Source organism: Protopterus annectens, chromosome 4.part0 (assembly GCF_019279795.1).
Source record: "Protopterus annectens isolate FY-2018-M chromosome 4.part0, PAN1.0, whole genome shotgun sequence".
NCBI classification, from domain to species: Eukaryota; Metazoa; Chordata; order Ceratodontiformes; family Protopteridae; genus Protopterus; species Protopterus annectens.
Genome location: NC_056733.1, coordinates 1026680042 through 1026705120, shown reverse-complemented (window position 1 = coordinate 1026705120; position 25079 = coordinate 1026680042). Strand labels below are relative to the sequence as shown.

Sequence of the window (25079 nt, the reverse complement as noted above, 5' to 3'; positions counted from 1 at the left end):
TTGTAGTGGAGCTTTTCTCCCCCGCCTCTGCTGAAAAAGGGCTTCTTGCCCAGTTGAACTTTCCCAGTAAACACGTGTAAAATAAATAAATAAATATTATCCTTCTAAGACATTAATGAAGCAATCCTAAATGAAAGTATAAATTCTGAAGATTTTTGTTGACAGGGTGCAAGTTTTCAAGAAGCAAGGTAAAAGTTCTTTTAGTAAAATTTGATGACATCTAGATATTTAAAATGTGATGGTGAAAAATCAGTACAAAACAAAGGATTTATTTACGGTGATATGTTTAATGTGCTGGGTCAGTGCTTACTGTAGCTGTAGCCTGTTTCCCTTTGCTCATACTGCTCAGACATGCGCAATGACCTCCACAAAGCAGTGAACTGCTGTCATTGCATCAACATTTTGTCCTACTATTCTGGTTGTCATTGTATAATAAATAACCTGTGGCTACTACATCTGACCTCCATACAGCAGGAGCTCTGCCACAAGGCCCTACTACAAGTATACTGAGAATTTTGTCATTGTATAATAGCCTGCGATCTCCACATCTGACCTCAATACAGCAGGAGCTCTGGCACAAGGCCCTACTCCTACAAGTTTACTGAGAATTTTGTCACTGTGTAATAGCCTGTGGCCACTACATCTGACCTTGAAACAGCAGGAGCTCTGCCACATGGCTGTACTTCTACAAGTTTACTGAGCATTTTGTCATTGAGTGTAACAGCCTGCAGTCACTATATCAGACCTCAATACAGCAGGAGCTCTGCCACAAGGCCCTACTCCTACAAGTTTACTAAGAATTTTGTCATTGTATAATAGCCTGCGGTCTCTACATCTGACCTCGATACAGCAGAAGCTCTGGCACAAGGCACTACTCCTACAAGTTTACTGAGAATTTTGTCACTGTGTAATAGCCTGTGGCCACTACATCTGACCTTGAAACAGCAGGAGCTCTGCCACAAGGCTGTACTCCTACAAGTTTACTGAGCATTTTGTCATTGTATAACAGCCTGCAGTCACTACATCTGACCTCGATACAGCAGAAGCTCTGCCACAAGTCTCTAATCCTTCAAGTTTACTGACAATTTTGTCATTGTATAATAGCCCACAGTCACTACATCTGAACTTGACACAGCAGGAGCTCTGCCACAAGGCCCTACTCCTACAAGTTTACTGAGAATGTTGCCATTGTATAATAGCTTGTGGTTACTGCATCTGACTACAATATAGCAGGAGCTCTGCTACAAGGCCCTACTCCTACAGGTTTACTGAGAATTTTTGTCACTGTATATTGTAATCACATTTACCAAGAAGAATCTTGATGTGTATTAATCAGTTAAATATATGCCTTCTCTGTGATTGAAAGTCTCTGTGAAATAGGTTGTGCACTCTAAGGACCTCTTACTATGTTGGCTACTATCTCCTTTTTCTTGACCAGTAGATTATACTGCATATGTCAGTTATTTATCCTCAGGAAATGACAGAAAACCTGTTTTAATTTTGCATCTCTTTGTTAATTACTTTCTACTGGCTAGAAACTGATTGCTGTAAGGTAGGAAGCACACTATGTTTGGCTTCACTTCACTCCCACACCCTACTGTCAATTCCTACTTACCCCTTTTACCCTAATATTATCCTTCCTACATACACATTTCACTTGTGACTTATTCCAAAACCCTCCCCAAGTAACTTTGCTACTTCTATACATACATTTCTTTTCTTATTGCCTTCTTCCCTATCTTCATTTAATTTTTAGCTCCATTCCCAACTATCGTTCTCCCTCCCATACTGCTTTGCACTATATCCAATCATAATCACTACCCTCCCTAATAGTACCTATCTATTCCACATTGTATATTTTACTTTTCCCAAATAAACCCTGATTTTTTTCTTATTTTGACTACATCATTATACTCTAACCTTTCATATCCCTCTATTCCTTACATTCCAGAGAAGATACCAGGGCAATCTAACTCTCTTCTTTTATAGAAAATACTTCTCTTCTTACCTATTCTTTACCAGCTCGCAGAGTCCACCATCACTGAATCTCCTACTGCCATGCAAGTTCTTGTTTCCTTCTTCATTGCTACATTTCCACTACCTGACATCTATAAAGTACAGATTCCTTTACTTAATGATGATCCTCTTCAGCTTATCCTCTATTCTTTTCCTGCTATTGTGCCATCCTTCATCCTACCATGACTCAATAATATCTCTCAACATCTCTCCAATTCTGTCCCAACCATATATCCATATTTCCTCATTATACTCTCCATACATTGCACCAAACCTATTTAATATTGCACTTCATCTTTATTCCAAATACAGACTGATTAACTGCAATTCAACTCAAACCAAAGCAAAATTAAGTGCAAGAATCCACTCAAAAAACAAGTTTGCATAACTTCCCAATATACTAAAATCCTTCTAGGAAGAGATATACACCCTAATCCTGGCCCTACCTATCACAATGAACACAAAGATAATTCTCTCCCACATAATTCTCTAAACCAACAACAGCAAATCTCCAACCCTGGTGATCTAATTTTTGCTGCAATGTTAGAAGCATAAGAAATAAAACTGATGAACTACATGCCTGGATTACCCAATATAATCCTGATGTTCTCACTGAAACTGAAACTTTGCTTAAACTCAGCATAAATGACTCCGAATTTATAAGTAATGACCGTATAAAGAGGAAAGGTGGTGGTATTGCTTTAATATTTCCCAACACCAACCACATTTCTCCTTACAGCAAACTAATACCAAAATTTAGCACACCAAAGCGTCTTACTGCTTTCCAAAAATAAACAATTACAAACAGATATCTATTACTGTCCTTTACATCCCTCCTGGTGACAATATAGCTATATTGGAAGATATCCTACATTGGATATCCATAACATTTCCAAAAGAAAAAATACTATTAGGAGATGTGAATGTCAGTTCGTTGGATATAAACTCTAACTCCTCTACATCTAGCATGAACTTATATAGTTTCACAGAAATAATTAATAGCCCCACATATTATAGCAAGACATCAAATTCCCTATTAGACTGGATCCTGATATCACACCCTAGCAAATATTCCACCATAGGTACAATGTCAGTCTCTGTCAGTGATCATCTCCAAAGCTATACAACCAGACATCTCACATATCCAGTTAAATTATAAAATAACACATAACCTTTCCAAGTTTAACCCAGAAATGTTCATTACTATACTATAATCTATTAATGAGAACTTCCAAAAAATCAATACAACTCTTCTAAATATTCTAAATAGCCTTGCACCTGCTAGAAGGAAGAGACTAAAAACAAACAATGCAATTTGGCTTTTCAAAAAGAGTAGAATGCTAATGCAGGATAGAGAAAAAAACATGGAAAGAATGGCAAAGCTATGAAACACCTCAGTGTCTTGAAAAGTTCATAATGCTTCACAATCATACTAAACAACAAATAAAGACAAAAAAAACTGTACTATAATAACTTTCAGAATAATACTAAACACATTCCTAAAAAATGTTGGGCATCTGTTAAACAAATCTTAGGTCCTGGACTAAAATTTAACCAAAATCGCTCTTCCAATAACTCACCACTCAAAACTGCAATACAGTTCAACTCTTATTTTATAGATAGTATAGCATCTCTAATGAAGGATTCCTCAACATATAATCCCAGCCGTGCCCAACAGCCACATATCACAACATCCACTTTCACCTTCAAACTTATGTCCACATCCTATATAAAACTACTCTTAAACAAACTTAAGCCATGCTCTTCTTCAGCTGATGACCTTCCAAGCGAGTACCTAAAACAGCAGCCAATAGCATTGCCTATCCTGTCTCACTCCTTATAAATAGGTCAGTCCAAGAATCCCACATTCCCTCTCTCTGGAAAAAGTCACACATTATCCCTCTGCACAAAGCATGACATTCAACAGACATTAATACCTTTAGACCTACAGCAATTTTATCTCCCCTTGCCAAAATACTTGAAAAATATATTCAGGAACAATTGCCAGATTATCTCCTGCAGGAAAAACTCCTATCCCCTATGCAACATGGCGTCTGTCCTTCTCTTAGCACTAGCACTGCCCTTCTAACCTATACAGATACTGTCAGTAAAGGTAGAGATAACAGCAAACTAGTCTCTTCCTTGTTTCTACACTTGCCTAAAGCCTTTGACGCAGTTTGTCACGGCAAACTACTACTTCAAATGTCCTCACTGGGTCTCTCTGCTTCAAATGTCCTCACTGGGTCTCTCTCAGTCCTCCCGTTGTGGTTCAAAAGCTACCTGTCCAGTTGGTATCAACCAGTAAAATGGCACTCCATGCTCTCTCCTTATGTCCCAGTCACCACTTATGTACCACAGGCTCTATCCTTGGTCCCCACCTCTTTAACATTTTCACCAACACCCACTATACATCCACACAACAGGCCACCCTAATACAATATGCAGATGATTCCACTCTCATTTGCACATCTGAGAACATGGTAGACCTCCAAAACATTATTTAGGAAGCTTTAAGAGCCACGGAAACATGGCTTCGTAACTCACAACTCCTGGTCAACCCAAAAAAGACCAAACTAGTACTTTCCCCCTATTCCCTCTCTCATGGAAAAACAACATTTCAACTCCTCTCTCTTGATAATACAACCACTGAAGTCACTTCTCATAATAAATTATTAGGGTTGACAGTGGATGATAATCTTACATTTGACCTGCATATACAACTTTGCATAAAAAAATTATCAAAACTAGGGATGCTTTACAGAGCCAAAAACTTTCTCACCAATGCAACTAAAACTACACTTGCCACTACTTATCCCCTCCCCTCACTTCTTTATGGCACTCCCATCCTCAATAACCTCCAGGCTTCACAAAAATTAAAACTTGAACAATGCTATAACAAAGTTGATAAATTTGTAGCAAATACTCCTTTTAGAACCCACCACTGTATAGCACTGAAAAGCTTAAATTGGTTAGAACAGCCTCATCAACTAACATATACACAGATTCTTACCATGTATAAAATTATCCAACTTCCATCTGCCTGGCCGGCACTAAAAACATTCCACAGAGCTATGTTCCCAGTTGGTCACTGCGATCCAGTGTCCAAAAACTCCCTTATGTCTACAAACCTATCAAATCTGGTGGGCATTGTCTGTACTTGTACAAGGTTGCTAAGGTCTGGAACTCCTTACCTGTATCCATCAGGTCAATACCCACCCTCCCATCTTTCAAACCACTCTGAAAGACTTCCTAGATAAAATCTCAGTTCTTGCTGAAAACCAGGATAAACTATACCCTAAACATGAACAAGTACCTTTCATTCCTTATACCTCCTTACTCTCACTTCATCATTTCCTTACTGCTATCTAATTTTCTTCCCTGACTTTCTCTCTAAATATACCATAAGCCTGTTTTTCCCTTACCTCATATTGCAACTCCTGTTTGTATTAGACTAACTTACCTTTAATTTTTCTACAAACTACCTAAAATTTCTCTAAATATTATTAAATGATTGTCGTATAACTCGCATCGATTTTTAACCATTGTTTTTACATTATGTGTAATTTGTTACAATTATTTAAACTACAGATGTTTTTGTTATATTTTTGAAGATTGTATAATTATTGTTCTTAAAATGTTTTGTAATAATTTGTAGCTTCTTTCCCCGGGCCTCCGATGAAAATGGGCTTTTACCCAGTTGGACCTTCCTGGTAATCAAATGTCAATAAATAAATAAATGGATCAACTTGCTTACATTTATTGATTGGTTTATTTCTTAACTAAAGTTGAGCACTTATCCACATGGACTGTTTTTCAGAGTTAGCATGGGAGCACTACCTGGTTAAATGACTTACTCTGAGTCACACAGTAGACAAATGGAGGCTGAGGGAATCAAACAATGTACTACAGGAGGCAGCTCAATATCAGCTCATGGCCTTAATATTCTGTACCAACTGGTAGACAGTTACTGGAACAATTATTGCTGGAGTGAAGCCCACATCAAGATTAATGGATTACTGCTGGAGCAAAGCACATATCTAGAGTATTTAGCAGGGGCTAATGCAGATCATCCCAGTAAAAGGTGCCTCACTAGCAGTATGACAGCACTTTCTCCCACCACTCCAATTTATACCATCTTAACAGAATAATCTTTCTGTAACCTGTCAAGGGAATTAATCAGTGTGTAGTAAGGTGTCTATAAGTGGATGCCTAATATCAGTAACCCCTGCCCACAAAAAAATAAACTCCACATAGCCATGGAGACCCACAGTTACCTATTAAAAATCTGTTATTAATAACAGTTGCTTTTTTCCATACAGGCATCATATGAAGACATAATATAGATGACAGCTTAGCCTATATGCTGTCAATTTAAAAGGTAGTGAAGTTGTGAGTAAGTATATGCATGGTAGCTACGTCAAGGGAATCACTATAACAGTATTTTATGACATCTGGCTTATATACAACCAAGGTATGACGGTTATAACCCAAATGTTATTGGTTGTCAAAGTGAACTTCCTATATGATACTAAAATCTTTAGAGTATAGTATCTGTGAGGAGATGTCAATAAAAACTGATTGTGAACAAGTACATAATTAGTAGGTATACTTGTTCAAAGAAAAGTAAAAGGCGTATCTAGATGAAGATATTATTTTTAGAGAAAGTAAGCAATTGTAAAATATGACTTTTTTAAATTATTTGATGCAACACTGTTCGACACAGACTAGTTTAACCATCTTGTATCAAAGGTAGTATTCACTTAGAAGAGCCACTTCAATGGAAAATCAAATTATTTTGTTTATATTTGGGGCAGATCCCCTGCGTCTGTCACATGGGGGCTATACCACTACACATCAAAAACTAAATATAAATATCTCTGAGGGTATTATATCTCAGGGTGAAGTTATGGTTTCTGAAACCATAAGCAAGGATTTACAGTCAATTGTTCCACCTTTGTCAAAGTCAGTGAGACTAAAAGTCACTTCAGCAATTTGTTTTTGTGAAATTGTCCATGTTCTTAATTTTTCACCTATATAGAAAATTATTCAAATTGCTGTGATGAGACTTCATCATTGCTAACATTCTTGTGAAGTGATGAACATTTTAACTGACTCATATCACAAAAGAGGAACTGCATGTTACAGCAATCCATCAGATTCTATTAAGTTTGGAAGCGAGTAGTACAATTAAATAAAAAGTGACCATGATTTGGGGACTTTATCCCTGATACTATTTGCCACTGTCCATGATTTTTGAGTGAAGACATTGAGAGTTATGATTGGGGCAGCTAAAACTCCATTGCAAAAAATTATGACAGGGTCTCACATTATAACCTTTTGTTACGTGTTCTTAAAATGGAATTAAGAAATTCACCTATCAAACTTTTCTCTCAAAATTAATTTCCTGAATCATTTCAAAAACATATAATATAGTTTTGACTGAAGATGTGATCATAATTCTCTGTGTTATATCAACTAAGTTTCAACTGAATTTACTAATACATCTTTGTTAATTTAAAGGATAAATAGATTTTTCTTTAATTACTACAGGACTGAACCCGGTGACTCTTCTACCTTTACCAAATTGGTTCATTCATTCAGCGGTAATGGGAACCCATTTGTTCCTGCCTGGAAGTCCCCCATGGCTCATCTTCTCATGGCAAAAGTCAAGTTGTAGGCAATGGGCCAGTCTTGCTGATCCTATGGGGTAACCTATCCCCAGAAGAGCACTCCCTCTCTCAGTAAGAGTCGGGTGGTAGGGAGTGGGCCAAACTGGATGCTCATGCGGGGTGACCTATCCTCTCCTCAGGCACAGCAGCCCCTTCCCCTATCATGGCTCTTCTGCGCTTTGCTATAGTTGCCCTCCAGGAGTTTCTCTCAGCTCACAGTGTGACTTGCACATGGCAGTACAGGCTCAATACATTTTAGCTCATGGGGTCAATCCTAGTGCTCCTGCTATGTGTCATCCATGTGGCAAGCCAGTTATGCCTCCCACCCTCCCTCAAGATGGGCAAGCAGGCAGTGGCAGCTCACTCCCACCTTCCCCTACCAGCTCCTAGAGGTGCCAGAGTTGCTATTAAAACTCAGGTCACCTGTAATGTAGTGAGGACTTTTTCCCTCTACACCATCTAAACAAATGACTAGTGTTATACATTATAAATAACACATTAATCTAGGATGCACATATGGAAATGTTTAGCGCTTAAAATTACGGAGTACTGCTATCACTTATTCAAGCCATCCTTTATGAATGGTCTAAATTTTAACATCTTCTTTTGCGCAATAACAAAATGCTGATTTCACCCCATCATCAGTTTTGGGTCTACTGAAACAATAGGCATATAATGTCTCTAGTAATAAATACTGGTGTTATTTACTGTTTTCAGTCATCAATGTTTTACTACAAAATCACAGATTTTAAGGCAAACAAAATCAGGGGTGTCCTTGAAAATCAGAGAGAGCTGATAGCTATGTTCAGGGAATTACAGTTAAAATGTGGCAATGTAAAGAGTCTAAAAACTTTTAAAGAAGCTATGTTTTTGAGACATGGATGTCAAGAAATTCACCTTGATAGCAAAACAGAACAAAACAAAGTTGGAGATATATATTTTGGCAATACTGTCAAAAATGGATCTATGTTGTTTCACTGACTTTCTGAAACATTGAACTACATACGGTCAAAACCATATGATCAAAGTCATGGAACATCAAACTGTTTGTGCTGAGATTACTGTATAGTGGGGATGGAGGAATTTGTAGTATGTTCTTGGAGTTGGTATATATACTTAGCAGGGGGTGTTGGGGGCATGTCCTTCACAGAAATGCAGTTTTAGTAATTGTTCTTTTCAGTGTTCTGTAACTTTGATCATATGATGCCACCCATATGTGGCTTGATGTTTTGCAACTTTGATAAAACAATATGGATCCATCAAAACACATAGTTAGTTATGATCAGAGAGAGATCTATTTACAATTATTTGTTGTACACAGAACCCTAGCTACCTCAATGCACTACATACTATAGGGGAAAACAGTAGTACAGGCAAAATATGTTTTATAGCTTTGAAAGTCATGAAATGCTTAGCACTGTCACAGAGACAGTGGCCAGAAGCTAAGTGCACCTCTTTTGGACTAATAGCTTTAAAAGTTATTAAACTCAAAATAAAATTTTGTTTTTGTGGCAGTATAAAAAGAAGTCATGTCTTACCATAACGTTCCATCTGTGTTGTTGATCTTTGTTCATTCATTACTGATGGGATATTAGTTCTGTCCTCAGAACCGTGCCGGCCAATATCAAGCTCGTGTCAGCCAAAAACTCTCAAGCCAAGGTCCTACAAAAAATGCTCTACTCCCTGTTACCTCAGATCGAGTTTGCAAGTTGATAGATAAAAGTAGAGGCTACCTCTGGTCATAACAGACCTACCAGAAAAGAGTACATGAAATCAACCAAGAACCTCTGGATGGGGGACGGAGGGTGGGAAGTAATGAGTGAACAAAGATCAACAACACACATGGAATGTTATGGTAAGACATAACTTCTTTATCTGACGTTGTTAATCTTCATTCATTCCTTAATGTTGGGATAGAGTCCCCACATACCTGTATTCCTGGATGGCCCTCATGGAAGAACATTCCTGAGCACCATGGAATCAAAGGAAGCTCTACCTCTGGAGGCCAAGTCCAATTTGTAATGAAGAATAAAGGTATGAGGTTTGGCCCAAGTTGCAGCTGAGCAAATATCATTGAGGGAAGCTTTAGCATGGAAGGCTGCTGAAGTTGCCATAGATCTTGTAGAATGTGCTTTGACTCTATGAGGCAAGGTGAGATTGTTTTTGTTGTAGATAAAGGTAATACAATTTCTCAACCATGAAGCCAATGTAACTTTTGATACAGGATCTGTCTAGGTCCAGAAAAAGCCAGAAACAGTTGGTCTGATTTACAGGTAGATTTTGTTCTGTCCAGATAAAATCGTATTTGCCTATGAACATCCAAGGAGCGCAAGCAATACTCTCCCTTGTTAGAATGGTTAGGAAAGAACACTGGGAGATCAATAGACTGGTTAATAGATCGCTCTGACTCCACGTTTGGTAAAATGGTAGAACTGGTTCTCAGTGATATCCTATCCTTACGGAAGATAAGATAAGGAGGTTTGATGCACAAGGCCTGAAGTTCTGACAATCGCCTGGATGATGTGGTTGCAATAAGAAACAAAGTTTTCCAAGAGAATATTTTACATCACAAGAAGACGCAGGTTCAAAGGGTGGAGCTGTTAAAGCTTGTAAAACCAAAGCCAAATCCCAAGGTTGTATGGATTCTCTGAATGGAGGTTTTAGGTGGATAACCCCTTTCAAAAAAGTCTTACAGAATCTGTGTGACATAAGTGAAGAATCTTGAAAACCAATATGAAAATTCGAGATGGCAGCTAAATGTACACGGATAGTAGAGGCAGACACCTCAGAGTGGAAAAGATGTGACAAGTAATCTAATTCCACCGAGACCGGGGCTGACAAGGGGTCTATTTGCTTATCTGCTGCTCATAGAGAGAAGCTCTTCTATTTGTTAAGATAGATTAATCTGGTGGATGATTTATGAGATGCAATAAGAATATTGCGCACAGGGGACAAAAGGTTTTCATGCCTGGCAATCATAGGAAATGGAGAAACCAAGCTGCCAGTTTCAGGGTTGTTAGACTGGGGTGAATCAGACCTTGCAGATGGGAGATCAATGTTGGTGATGGATTGAGGATCCATGGTTGATCTAGCAGGTGAGGTCAGAGGAAGGGAAACCAGACTTGTCGAGACCAATATGGAGCAATGAGGATCACTTTGCTCTTCAACTGTCATACTTTCTTTAGAAATTGGGAGATGAGGGGAAGAGGTGGATAGGCATAAAGAAGACCCAAGGTCCAAGCATGGACTAGAGCATCCCTTGGTGACTGTCCCAGAGGGGGGATCAGGGCAAAGTAGTTGCTAAACTTGTAGTTGGTTGGGGAGGCAAATAGGTCGCAGCAAGGCTGGTCCCAGCGGTGGAAGATTTTTGCTGCTATCAGAGGATTGAGGGACCACTCATGAGGCTGTAGAATGCACCTGCTCAATTTGTCCGCTATCACATTGGAGCTCCTAGGAATGTGCGTTGCAATCAGAAAGTGGTTGTGAGCTATTGCCCATTGCCATATTCTCAAGGCCTCTCGGCATAATGGGTAAGATCTGTTGCCCCCTTGTTTGTTGATGTACCAGACCACTGACATGTTGTCTGATTGGATCGCAATAGTCCCTGATGGAAGGATGGAGTGAAATGCTTGCAACGCTAGAAGCACCGCCCTCAATTCCAGGACATTGATATGCAAAAGGGCTTCTGTCTCCGACCAGGTGCCTTGGACCGAGTTTCCCTGACATAGCCCCCCCCCCCACCCCATCAGGGAGGGGCAGGGCTTGAAACTGGTAGTGACTGGCTCCAATATGGAAGAGGAGGTATCTTCTTGAGCATTTGTCCATCTTTATGTGGTAATATGCATCTTGAAGATCTACAGAGCACATCCAATTGTCTTCTTCCAGAAGAGGAAGGATAGACTGAACCGTGACCATCTGGAATTTCTCTGTTTTTACAAATTTGTTTAGTGCGCTGAGATCCAGAATTGGTCTCCAGTCCCCTGTCTTTTTTGGCACTAAAAGGAACCTTGAGTAAAATCTGGATCCTATCTGGTCTGGGGGGACCATCTGGATGACTCTTTTTTTGTAGCAGCTTTTTGATTTTGTGTGCTGCTGTTTCCCTTTGACTGGGTGGAACATCAGGTAACACTCTTGATGAGACTGGGCAAGGATGGAAGGGGATGTGATAGCCTCTGGATATAATCCACTGTGCCCAAGAGTCGGTTGTTATATTTTGCCAGGCCGCAGGGTACAAGGAGAAATGACTCCTGACCACTTCCAGAGGTGAGCAGTTGGGCAACTCTTCAGGAGGGCTGATAAGGTTGGCCAGAGAAAGAATCTTTGGAACCCCAGCTTCGTGGACCTCCTCTGCCCCAAAAGGGGCATCTTCCATTGGAGTTTCCCCCTCTGCCTCTAAGGGAAAACTCAGCATGTGTATCCCGGAAAGAACCCTGTGATTTCTTGTGCCAGATCTTTCCGTTCCTCTGATTTCTGGAATAGAATCACTGAGGAGTGGAGTGTCTGACACCAATGACAGACAAGGTCTTGCCATCTTGTTCACACCGTGTCAGCATATCCTTGACGTTAGGGCCAAACAAAGAAGTGGCCTCTGTGCCTGCCACTCTAGCTGCCCCTTCCATTGTGTGAGAAATAAGCCGCAAAATGGACTCTAGGGTGGCTATCTGAGAAGCCACATTATTGCGGACATCATCAGAAACAGCTCCTGCCAAGATTTCAGAGAGCTGGTTGATAAGACCTCGCTGAAGCCTCGTAAAATGTGCCAAATAATTCAAAGACCTTACGGCGAAGGTCGATGAAGCAAACACATACTTCCCTAATCTGTCAATCACCTGGGACTCCTTGTTGGGTGGATGGACAGTTTGGCTCTCTTCTGACAAATCTTTCTTAGTAGCAGCTGCCACCACCATAGCGTCTACTGGGAGATCATGTGACCAGTGGGGGTGCTCCGCGGGGGACGATAATATCTTGTATGGGCTCTTAGGTATCACTTCCATGGTGTCAGGGGCCTTCCATGCTCGCTGCACGATGAGCTGGACGAGCTCATCGGCAGCCGGGGTGACACCAGAGGTCGGGGGGCCAGGCATGAAAAGCCTGCAGGAATACAGGTTCCTCAGAGGAAGGATAAGAGGGCTTCCAGTCACCCCTCTGTCTAAGGATCTCGAGGATGTCACCAAAGGACACCTCATCAGAGGGTGACCGTGGGGACCTTTCCCCATCATCCAAATCCGTATCTTCAGTCAATGACTCCTCGGTGGAGTCCATGTGCTTCCCCTTGCATGATGCTTTGTGGGGTGCTTCCTCAGTGGGAGGCTCTGGTGAAGACTGCAAAGAGGGGGGGGTCTCCTGAGGAGGAGAGACCTGAAGCTCTTGTGCCCAGTGTCCAGGGGTTAAAGCTTGTAGCAGTTGCGGCACAGAGGGGGAGAGAACTCTGACAAATGAGCTTTGCCAGCGGTGGCAAGTGACGTCTCCATGGCCTGGAAGGCTGGCCCGCCCAAGGAGGGATGGAAGCCCGGAACCGAGCACGACAGCCTCAGAATCCAGGTCACACCCCACCCCGACAAACCCGCCCCCAGACCAGGAGTCTCAAGAGGACCGTGAACTGTAAGAGAGAGAGAATCCCTGGAAGGTGCCATAGAAAACAATCTGCATGGAGCCAGGAATGCCCTCCTTAATGGCAAAGCCACTGGCCTGAGAAGAACCCAATGCCCAATGCACTGAGGGCCACAAGAATGACTCTGGTTTCAAAGTGAGATCCACTATTGGAGTCGGAGGGAGGGAAGCTGCTGTTGGAGTAATAGACTTCGAGACTTGAGTAGAAGTCAAAGGAGGAATATACGTTGGGGTTTGAGGCAAAATACGCTCACCTGAATGAGGGAATGTGGATTTCAATGGTTGAGAGAGACCTCTGGCCACAAGCAACTGGTCAACAATCCACAACACATCCTGCTCAAAAAGACTCTTGTTTGACCTCATGGAGAAGGCTGATGGCGATTCTGGCCTTTCCAGGAAAGGACTATACTGACTGCTTGCAAAAGGATCCAATGAAGGGGAGTATTTGGTCCTTGCTAGTTCAATAGGTGCAGAGTTTGGAGCTGAGGAAGTCTACACCAAAGAAAATGGTGTGGAAAAAGTCTGCGCCGAAGATGTCGGCGCCGTGGTAGTTGAAGGTGTCTGCACCGTAAAGGCAAAGGTTTGCCCCGAATGGTACCCCGAAGGGTACTTTGCTGTAGTGGAAAGTGTCTGCACTGGCAATAAGGATGGTGCCAAAAAGGACAGCACTGAAGTACATGTCAGTGCTGAAAAAGTCCGTGGAGTACAGAAGAGTCATACTTGGAGCAGAAGGTTACTGTACCAACAGTGCCGAAGGGGACTGATCCTGTATTGACAGTGCCGTTAGGGGTTGTGACAGAACTGTTGGAACCGTAGTTGTCTGCACCGGAAACTCCGGTGCCAGTATTGATAAAGGAGACACGGCTGTAGTCAGGATCATTTGGGGCTGTGCTGAGCCTGGAACCGACAGGGTCACAGGTGGCAGTGCTGGAGTAGTAATCAATTTTACCTTCTTGTGAGTTAACTCCCTACGATCTCCAGAGGGAGAAGAAGGGAGTGACTTCGATGAAGAAGAGGAAGAATGCCTCTTGTGGGGTTTAGCAGGAGGGGTGAGCCCTCTGACCCAGAAATAGTCTCAGAGAAAGGAGACTTGAGGAGACCTTTCAAAACTAACTTATTCTTCCTCTCATTGAGAGTCCTGGTAGAGACGTTTTTACAAATCCCACACGGAGGATCTACAGTCAAGTGGGAGACATTAAGACTGTAGACACATAAGTCATGGCTATTGGAAAGTGGTAACTTACGGCTGTAATCCTTGCACTGCTTGAAACCAACAGAACTTTTCTTATCTGACATAGCTGTTGTGGAGAAGAAGCACAGTAGCAAAAGGAAGAATAACGGCTCCCCAAGAAAAGGGTAAAAAGAGAAAAGGAAGATTACCAACGATGGTAATGGAGAATTACCACAAGGTAAGAAAAGAGGGTAATAAAGGGAAAGGACTAAAGGGAGAGAGTCTAAAGTGTGTGATTGGGTAGGAAAATATTAGAATAAACTTTTGAGAAAATTTTTGAGTATTAACAATATATAAACTGTCAAAAAATTAGACAGCTGAGAGACTGGCTTGACAAGGCTGTTCAGCAATGCAGCAAATGAGATCTGGGGTAACAGGGAGTAGAGAATTCTGGGTAGGACCTTGGCTTGAGAGTATTTGGCTGATGCAAGCTTGATATTGGCCGGTTCGGTTCCGAGGACGGAACCGATAACCCATCAGTAAGGAATGAACGAAGATTAACAACATCAGATGGTGTTTTACAGCCTTCAAAGCTGTTTAGCTTCTCCTCTTCTGTTTTGTAGTAGTTGCTGTTTATGCTGTAGCATGAGACTACAAGATAACTCTGAAAGATGGACAACAGAACTTGTTATGCACTTCTGTGACATCAGAGAGGTACATAACAAGGTTGTCTTTCTTCTAATTTTAGAGCATAATTAGAACACTCCATGTGCTGCAAGGTTATCTTTCTCTCATTTTCAGACCATAGTCAGAATGTTGGTTACAATACACGTACAATTATCATCTGGCTGTGGAATGCTGTTAGATGCAGTGGCAATATTTTCTGCACACTATAAATATGTATAATTCCACCTTTATGGCTGCATGACTCTTCTGCTACTCTATAAAAAGCAAAATCATGACACTAAAGCTGAATTACATAAATTAAGGAATCTGGACATTTTGCATCACTGAATATAACTGTATGTGAATAAATACTGTTAGGTTATCAATGAGGTTATATTTAACTTCACGAAAAGCTATCTCAGGCTTAAAGCCTACTTAAAAATGTGAAACTTTTCAAAGAAAGACATCTACTAGTAAACTGATAATGTGAACATGAGTGTGCACTTAAGAATGGTCATTTACAACACACAATTCATGCAAGTTCTCATATAGAACAAAGGAGACTACTCTGATTTCTATACACACACACACAAACACAGATCAATATGGTTTACCAGGACAACAGAAACACAGAGGGAAATAACATGCAGTGCAGCAAAGTACAAATTTCAAACGCACTGAAATATCAGACTGCACGAAGCAAGGCTGCAGTTTTAAGAATCTGTACCAGAAATGTAACATCAGTATCTCCTCTATGAAGGTTGCCTCATTCTCTGCATACTTGGGTGGTATCAGACAGCACAGAATAAACTCAGACATGCTATTTTAGCAAACAGCTATGATTACTTGTCCCCTGTAACAGACTTTAATGTGCCTTTTCAAAATGTACCATGATGACCCAACAAAGGCTGCAATCACAGGTTCTGAGTAGTCTGCATTTATGGTTTTTGTTGGTACCAGAAAGGCTTTCTTAAAAACAAATATATATATATATATATATATATATATATATATATATATGTACATATATCGACACCCACTGCCATTTGAAGGCTTCATTTAATACAGATCAGTTACCTTTACCTGAGGAGAAGTAACTAAATTCAGTGTGTGCTGTTTATACATATGTAGACCATGCAGTCAGTAGGAGGCAAACAACAGAAACAAGACAATGTTCATGCAGAAAGAAAGTGTGGAAAAAGGTACTATACCAAGGGGCAGGGTGCATCTGACCCATTTTGGCCAGGCAAGCCCGCCTCCTCTTTATGTTCTGTAGGACGATGTCTTTCCTGTTTGGAAAATGAATCATTTGTGTTACTGAGAAAAAGGACAAGAACTAGTGCTGCAAACAATGAAAAGGTAGAACTAGTTTCTGAAAGAAAGCTATTTATCAAGCAGTTAACTTTCCAGAACATGTTAACTGAAAACTTCCAGCTGATGGTGTATTTTTTATGATTTAACTCTTCCTATTGCTTAACCAGTGTTATCTTTAATGAATAATATATAGACTGACATTTAATACTTTTAATTCATCAGTTATCCCCATATGTGGAATAGTGTTGAATGTCTTGGTAAGGTCAGGATAAGCCCTTTTCTGAGTACTGCACTTAAACATGTCATATCATTCAGAGTGTAAGCCCTCCCCTTAACAAACACCGTGTTTCACATCTAACAGAAATAGGTCTCCTGCGTGTTTTGGACAAGCTCCATGATACTCTATGCATAATTTTGCATAGAACATGATCCAGGATGATGGGTCTATAATTGTTTGTAATTAATGTGAGCCCCTTTGTGGACTGATAGCACTACAGCTTGTTGCCACTGGTCAGGAATGTAACCAGATGTCAGTATTTTGCTAGGAGTTTAGTTAAGTTTTTATTGGTTCTGTATATAAAACCTCCCAGGTATAATGTCTCTTCTGACAGAAAGTGAGTATGTAATTTTACTTGTAGCAGTAGTTATCATGCATGTATTTCTGTAAAGAATGCCTCTGTCTGTCTCTGATTTACTTTGACACATCTTTGCTTATTACAAATGTTGCATAAAACTCTTCTGTAGGTATGTTTGTATCCTGTGGCTCAGTGATTACATCATTGTTTATTGAGGACATGCTACATTAACAATTTTCCCTTTTGAATTTTCGAGTAATTAAAGACCACTTTACTGTTTGTTTCAGCCTTTAGGATCCATCTGAGTTCAGAGTTAGAAATGAAAAATGTGATAAGAAAAGTAGTTAGTGTCTGTACTTTATGCACTCTAGACTTGTATTTATAACAAGGGTAATTTTTGAAAGCCAAGTATTATCTCTGTTTTTCTCCTGTATTCTTCATTAGTTTTGTGATTTCACCATAATGCTTTTATTGCATTTACTTGCATGATTGTTGTTTACCAGGGTATATAAAACTCACAGATAGTATGCTGACCATATCTATTTGATCACTGAGGATATTATCTTAGTCCTTTTTCATAAGTGTGTAATTTATTGCATCATAGTTTCCATTGGCAAAGTGTATTAAGGATTATTTATGACTGAGTTTGATTTTAAGCTTTACTTAAAGACAACAGTATTATGATCTGTGTTAATTAAAGAGCATAAAACCATCGCAGGGAAGCAGAAAGATCTTAGGTTTGTCAGTATGATTTCTGAGATACTGTCATCCCTAGATGGATTTCATAAGATTTTTCCAAATAATTTTGAGTAACATAGTCTGTTGGAGCATATTTGTTTCACACTGACTAGTTTACCCGTTGAGTGTTTGGGGTATTAAATGTCCGTTCTCTGACTTTTCATAAATATAAACAGCAGACGTGTCTCTTTTCCCTCAGCTATTTATCTCAAACTAAATGAGTTACTTGCATTGGTTTTCATTAGGTTTGTGCTTGTTTTTCCTTCCATTATACACTGACTTCTCCCGAACCTACTAGCTAGGGTTATAACAGTTTTATTTATAGTCATATGGCCATAAGAGGACTTACCTTTGGGGTGCTTGTGGTAGCATTACTGTCACAAAATGACGTAACACAAGTACACCAACTCAAGTAAAGTGCAAGATGACATACCAGATAGCTGCATTATTAAAATACTGTACACACAAGGAAGGAGCCCTTCTCCCCTAACTAGGTAAACAGGGCACAAAACCTGAAAATGCTTTAATCTAAACTTGCAGCATCAGGGGACCCTGGGTTTGATTATGTTGGGGAAAAGGAAGCAGGGAAATCTCCTTTTACTTAAAAGATGTGGGAAGATTTTGCCCCGCCCCCCAAGTAATAAGAAGTTATGTACTTACCATAATGTTACATTTGTGTTGTCGATTTTTCATCTCTCCTCACATATGGGTCCAGATCCAATCCATCGGATCTGACTCAGCCGTTAGCAAGCTCGTGGCAACCAAAAAGCTCTTGGGGACTTTCTCTTTCCCACACTGCATCTGTCCCCATTACCTTTACCTCAGATCTGGTTTGCTATAATCACACACACACACATATATATATATATATATATATATGTATAAATATATATATATATATATATATATATATATATATATATATATATATATATATATATATATGTGTGTGTGTGTATATGGATATATATATATATATATATATATATATATATATATATATATAAAATGGAAGAACTCTGTGCGTCCACCAAGTTAAGAGTAAAAATGTATTTTATTATGAACAATTAAATAAATAAACCAGATGAGAGCTTTCAGACCTAAACAGTCCTTCTTCAGATATATATATATTTATATATAAAGGAGAAATTTCAGTATTTAATACACTATAAGAAGTTAAAGGAGATAATTTCTGGAGTTCAAGGAAGATTGCTCTCATTCTTTTGAATCTCTTCCGTTCAACCAAGAAACCCGTAGAAGGGGGATGGAGGGAGGGCATGTGAGGAGAGATGAAAAAATCGACAGTACACATGGAATGTTATGGTAAGTACATATTTTCTTAATCTGATATTATCAACTTTTCATCTCATTCAAACATATGGGACTGAGTCTCCAGCTACCTTTACCCCAGATGGAATCACTGGAGAATATTCCTCAGAACCATTACACCAAAGGAGGCCCTTCCCCTGGAGACCAGATCTAACTTGTAATGAGTGATAAAGGTATGATGGTTTGCCCAAGTGGCTGCTGTACAAATATCATCCACGGAGGAATTCTTCTGAAAGATTGCAGATATGGCCATTGCCTGGTAAAATGAGCCTGGAAACTGGTAGGTCTTTTTAGGGCCTGCAAATGCAAAAAAAAGAAGTTATGTACCTACCATAACGTTTCATGTTAGTTGTCCTTCATCTTGCCTTCCTTCTTGCTGGATGGGTTCGGAGCCGATCCTTAGCTTCGACTCAGCCACTTACTATAGCTCGAGAGCTCTTTACTGGCTCAAGGCTACCCCTTATCCCAGAATGCCCAGCGTCAGCTACCCAGATCTCATTTGAGATAGCTCACACTAGACCTAATTATAGAAAATAATCCAATAGACTTGGATATACAGTTAATTGTCATGGTTTGTTTGGGAAGCAACTAATAACAAAACAAATTAGCCAGTGAAACCATTGCGAAACTCCTCTCAATCCTCGAGGAAGGGGGGCGGAGGGAGGGACGCAAGAAGGAAGGCGAGATGAAGGACAACTAACAAGGAACGTTATGGTAGGTACATAACTTCTTTATGTTAAGTTGTCCAGTCTCACCTTCATTCTTGCTGGATAAGACAGTGTCCCTAGCACCTCAATCCTGGGTGGCTCAGTGGAACAGACTCTTCAGAACCGTGGAACCAAAGGAAGCCCTGCCGTAGGAGACCACATCTACTTTGTAATGAGAAATGAATGTATGAGGATCTGCCCAAGTAGCTGTTGCACAAATTGAATCTATGGGCAATCTACATTGAAACGCTACCAAAGTAGCTACTGACCTGGTTAAATGACCTTTGGGTTTTGTTGGAAGATCTTTTTGTTGCAAATGGTAGGTATGGATTATGGTGTCTGATAACCATTTTGACAATGTTACTTTAGAAACTGGAAGGCCTTATTTGTTGTTAGCAAATGAAAGGAACAACTGATCTGATTTTCTCATCTCTTTAGTTCTATGGAGATAGAAACACCATAGTCTATGTACATCCAGTTGGTGTAATCTGTATTCTGCCTTGTTGGAATGATTAGGGAAAAAGACAGGAAGGTCAATGGATTGATTCAAATTGTGTTCTGAACAAACTTTAGGTAGAAAAGATGGGTTGGTTCTCAGAGAACTCTGTCTTTGTGAAAAACTAGGTATGGAAGGTGAACACATAGTGCATGAAGTTCTGAAACACATCTGGCAGAAGTAATAGCCACTAAGAAAAGAGTTTTCCAAGAGAGAAATTTCAAGGAGCATGATGCTGCTGGTTCAAAGGATGGCAGTATCAAGGAGGCCAGAACCAAATTGAGATCCCAAGGTGGAAAGGACTCTTTTACTGGGGGTCTAAGTAGGGATGTACCTCTCATGAAGGCCTTACAGAGTTTGTGAGACATTATGCTGGAGTTAGAGACTCCGACATGAATATTTGAAATGACAGCCAGTTGTACTCTGATGGTAGCAGCCGCTGCACCAGAATGAAACAGTTCTGCTAAGAAATCCAAAATCTTGTGTATAGGAGCTGCAAAAGGATCTAAATTTCTGGATTCTGCCCAGTAAGAGAATCTTTTCCATTTTCTAGCATAGACTTTCCTTGTATTTGTCTTATGGGAGGAAACAATAATCTCATGCACTGCTGGGGAAATATTGGGGAGCCTGGCTAGGATTGGAAGTGGAGTAACCAAGCTGTGAGCTTGAGAGATTGGAGGGATTGGTGTAGCCCGCCTGATTGATGAATCATGAGATCCGCTACTGGGTCCAGAATCTAAGGCTGGGCTAGAAGGTGGGGGTGAAAGAATGGAAACCAAATCTGTCGAGGACAATAGGGGGCAATGAGGATCATTTTGCAACCCTATGATTTTGCTTTCTGAATGACTTTTGGAATTAGGGGAAAGGGAGAAAATGCATAAAGGAGTCCCTGAGGCCAATCATGGACTAGAGTGCCCCTGGGAGTCTGACCTGGAGGAAGAACAAGGGAGAAGTAGCTGCTGCATTTGTTGTTGAGGGGAGAGGCAAAGATATCGCAGCAAGGCTGGCCCCATTTGCAGAAAATAAGATCCACAATTTCCTGTTTCAGAGACCACTCATGAGGCATGAGGATCGCCCTGCTGAGCCTGTCCGCTATTACGTTGGATGTCCCAGGGATATGCATTGCTGTCAGAAAATGTTGGGAGGAAATCGCCCATTGCCACAGTCTGAGGGCCTCTCGGCACAAGGGGTAAGACCTGGTTCCACCCTGTTTGTTGATGTACCAAACCACTGAAATATTGTCCATCTGTATTGCAATGGTCCCAGCAGGAAGAGAGTCTTGAAGAGCTTGCAACACTAGGAGCACCGCTCTCATCCCCAGGACGTTGATGTGCAAGTGGTACTCGTGAGGTTGCCAAGTGCCTTGGACTGTCTTCCCTAGATAATGCCCCCCCCCACCCTATCAGGGAAGCGTCTGTGGCCACTGTGGTGACCGGATTTGGATCCATGAAAGGTCTGCCCTGAGTAACTAGTGGGGAGACCATCCACAGTAAATATCATCATGTGAGACATGGGTAATTCTTGTAAGGACCATTGTGTGAAAAGAAGCCACTGAAGGATTCTCATGTGAAAGCGTGCTAAGGGAACTAGAAGAATGGCTGCTGCCATGGACCCTACAGCTTGAAGAACATATTTGACTTGAATTATTTTGCTCCTCAGGAGAAGTGACACATGTTTTCGAATAATGGAAACTCTTTCTTGAGGCAATTTTACAACCATTTTTCTTGTGTTTAGCTCTGCTCCTATATATGTAATAGACTGACAGGGCAACAAGGCAGATTTTTCAAAGTTTATTGTGATGTCTAGTTGAGCACAGGATGTGATGGTATAATCTCGTGCCTCTATAAGTTGTTGCCTGGTGGTAGCAGTGAGGAGCCAGTCGTCCAGATAAGGAAACACCTGGAATCCAAGACATCTCAGGTGAGCCGTGACTACTGCCATGCATTTGTTGAACACCCTGGGGGGTGTGGTGAGACCAAAGGGCAGAGCTCTGAATTGGTAATGACTGGCCCCTAGCCAGAAGCATAGAAATCTCCTGGACTGTCTGTCCATTTTTATATGATAGTACGCATCCTGAAGATCTATGGAGCACATCCAATTGTCCTGACCCAGAAAGGGGAGAATGGACTGCAGTGTTACCGTCTGGAACGTTTCTTTTTGTACAGATTTGGTTAACCTGCTGAGATCCAGAATTGGTTTCCAGTCCCCTGTCTTTTTGGGCACTAAAAAGAATCTTGAGTAAGTTCTGGATCCTACTTGGTCTGCGGGAACTTCCTGGATAGCTCTTTTTTCTAGCAGTCTTGAAACTTCTGTGACTGCCTGATCCCTTAGATTGGGTGGAACATCTGGGATGGATTTTTTTGAAATAAAAGTGGGTTGATGAAAGGGAATCTTGTAACCTCCAGATATAATGGCTAGTACCCATTTGTCTTTTGTAATATTTTGCCAGGTGATTGGGTACAATGAAAGCCTTCCTCTGACTGCCTTCAGAGGTGAGCAGTCGGGCATCCCTTCAGGGATGTTGATAGGGTTTGGAAGAGAACGCATCTCTATCACCCTGATTTTGCAGACCCCCTCTGCCACGAGGGCGGCATCTGCCATTGTTATTATTTCCCCCTCTGCCCTTGGGGGAAAAATCACCATGTGCATCAGGCAAGGTTCCCTGGGATTTTCAAAACCACATCTTTCCACCCTTCTGACCCTTTGGATATGGTCTGGTAGGAGTGGAGAAACGGACTCTGACATCAGAGAGCGTCTTGCCTTCCTGCTGGCACCTGGTAAGCATGTCTTTCACCTGAGGCCCAAAGAGAGAGGAGCCATCAAAGGGGGTATTGGTGAAGGATGCTCTGAAAGGTTCCGCAAACTGACACAGCCACAGCCAAGAATGTCTCCTAAGAGCCACTCCTGTTCCTGCAGCTCTACTCGCGCCATCGGCTGCGTATGAAATAAGCCTCATGAAGGAGTTGACTATTGAATTAAGAGTCGCCAGCTGGGTAGGTACCTTGGCTGAAGATCCCTCAGCTGTGGGATCTTATAGGGTATCTCCAAGCTCTTTTAGGAGATCCCTATGAAGCCTATTAAAATGGGAAAGATAGTTTTGGGACATAAGGGAGAAGGTCGCTGATGAAAACATCTGCTTCCCATATCTGTCCATTGTATGAGAGTCTTTATTCGGTGGATGGACAGATGAGGAGGTTTTAGCTAACTCTCTCTTTGTGGCTGCTGCTACCACCATGGCATCAACTGGGACACCTTTAGTTAAGAATTGTTTGTCTTGGGGACCTGTGATGAATTTATTGGGTCTCCTTGGGACAGGTTCCATGGAATCTGGAGCTGACCAAGCCTTTCGAGACACTACAGACATGAGTGGATCAAAAGGCGGAGACATCCAGGAGGTGGAAGGTCAGGAACTAAATGCGTCCAGGTATACAGACTCGTCCCTCGGAGGGGGCTAGGGAAGTCCAGCTATGCCTCTGCCTGAGAAACTCAAGGATGTCCAAAAAGGAAACATCTTCAAAGGGGGACCTTGGCGACCCCTCTAATTCATCCAGGTCTGTATCTGTGGTGACAGACTCAAGGGAGTCTTGGTGCTTCCTCTTGCACTTTTTCTTCCAGAAAGCCTGCTCAGAATGCTCTGGGAAGTTTTCAGAAGAAGGGGGTTCACCCAATGGGATGTCCTGGGGCATAGGTTCCCTACACTTTGGGGCGGGAGGAGGAGCAGAGGTTGTCACATGCACTGAGGGGAACGGAGCCGATGGAGCCGATAGTGGAGCCATCTGTAGGGACAGCACTCTCCGCATGACCTTGACGGCACCTCGGTCTTTACACAAGGAGGGTCCCAGCTTCAAAGAGACAGGAAACTCACCCTGCGCCGAGGGCAACAGCTTCAAGGCCGATGTGGGAGCTGAGCTCAACTGAGCCAATGCTCAGAGAGGGAGAGCAGGGTCGGACAAGGGTCCAATGCCACTTCCCCCCTTGGAGCCGATGAGAGAGTTTCAGTGCCCAGATACCTCGATGGGAGGAAGAACAGAGGTAATCAGAGCCAACGTCAGAGCCGAAGATTATGTCATTAGAGCCGAAGGAACCACTATCAGAGCATCCATGGACTCCAGCTCTGAACTAGGCATAGTCAGAGGAGGAATAGAAATTGAAGCAGATGGAGCCAAAGCCTGTTGAGGTGGGCTCAAAAGCATTTTAGCAAGGGCCTGTGACTTCAGCAACCTACTGACCACTCTCTCCACATCCTGATCCGATAACCTCGAGGAACAAGAGGAGTGGGAAGATGAGTGATGACTAAACTTACTTTGAAGTAAGGGTGATTGTGGCACTGAGTGAATCAGCTCCAATGAAGGAGACCTAGCTTGTTTGTGGCTCTGAGATGGCTCCAAAGTAACAATTGGAGCTGATGGAGGGGAAAGTCTTGTCGGTGCCAGATGACACCGACACACTTGGTTTGTCAAGCTCACAGGTCGGTTCCGAACATGGAGCTGACAGCTTGACTGGTTTCAAAGGTTTCACTGGCTGAGATGCTTTAGCCGGAGAATCCTGTTTTAACAATCCACGGAGGATAAGCTTGTTGTTCCACTCCTGCAGGACCCTTGGATTAAAGGCATGACAAATAGCACAAGAGTCCTGCAGGTGCAGAGCCCCCAAGCAGTAAACACAACTAGTGGGCCCATCTGTCAGAGACATCTTCTGACAGCTTGAGTCACACTTTTTAAAACCAGAAGTTTTTACTTCCTTAGACATTTTTCCAAAACTACAACAGTAAACTAAAAATTAATAAGG

General features: G+C 41.5%; 1 protein-coding gene across 1 annotated transcript in view; it reads right to left on the bottom strand.

Moving 5' to 3' along the window:
• Nucleotides 1–25079, bottom strand: part of COL23A1 (collagen type XXIII alpha 1 chain) — a 730410-nt gene that overhangs the window by 100177 nt on the left and 605154 nt on the right. The window contains exon 26 of the mRNA XM_044068962.1: nucleotides 16344–16421. Within this exon, the coding sequence (XP_043924897.1) occupies nucleotides 16344–16421 (78 nt within the window). The remainder of the gene's footprint in view (nucleotides 1–16343; nucleotides 16422–25079) is intronic.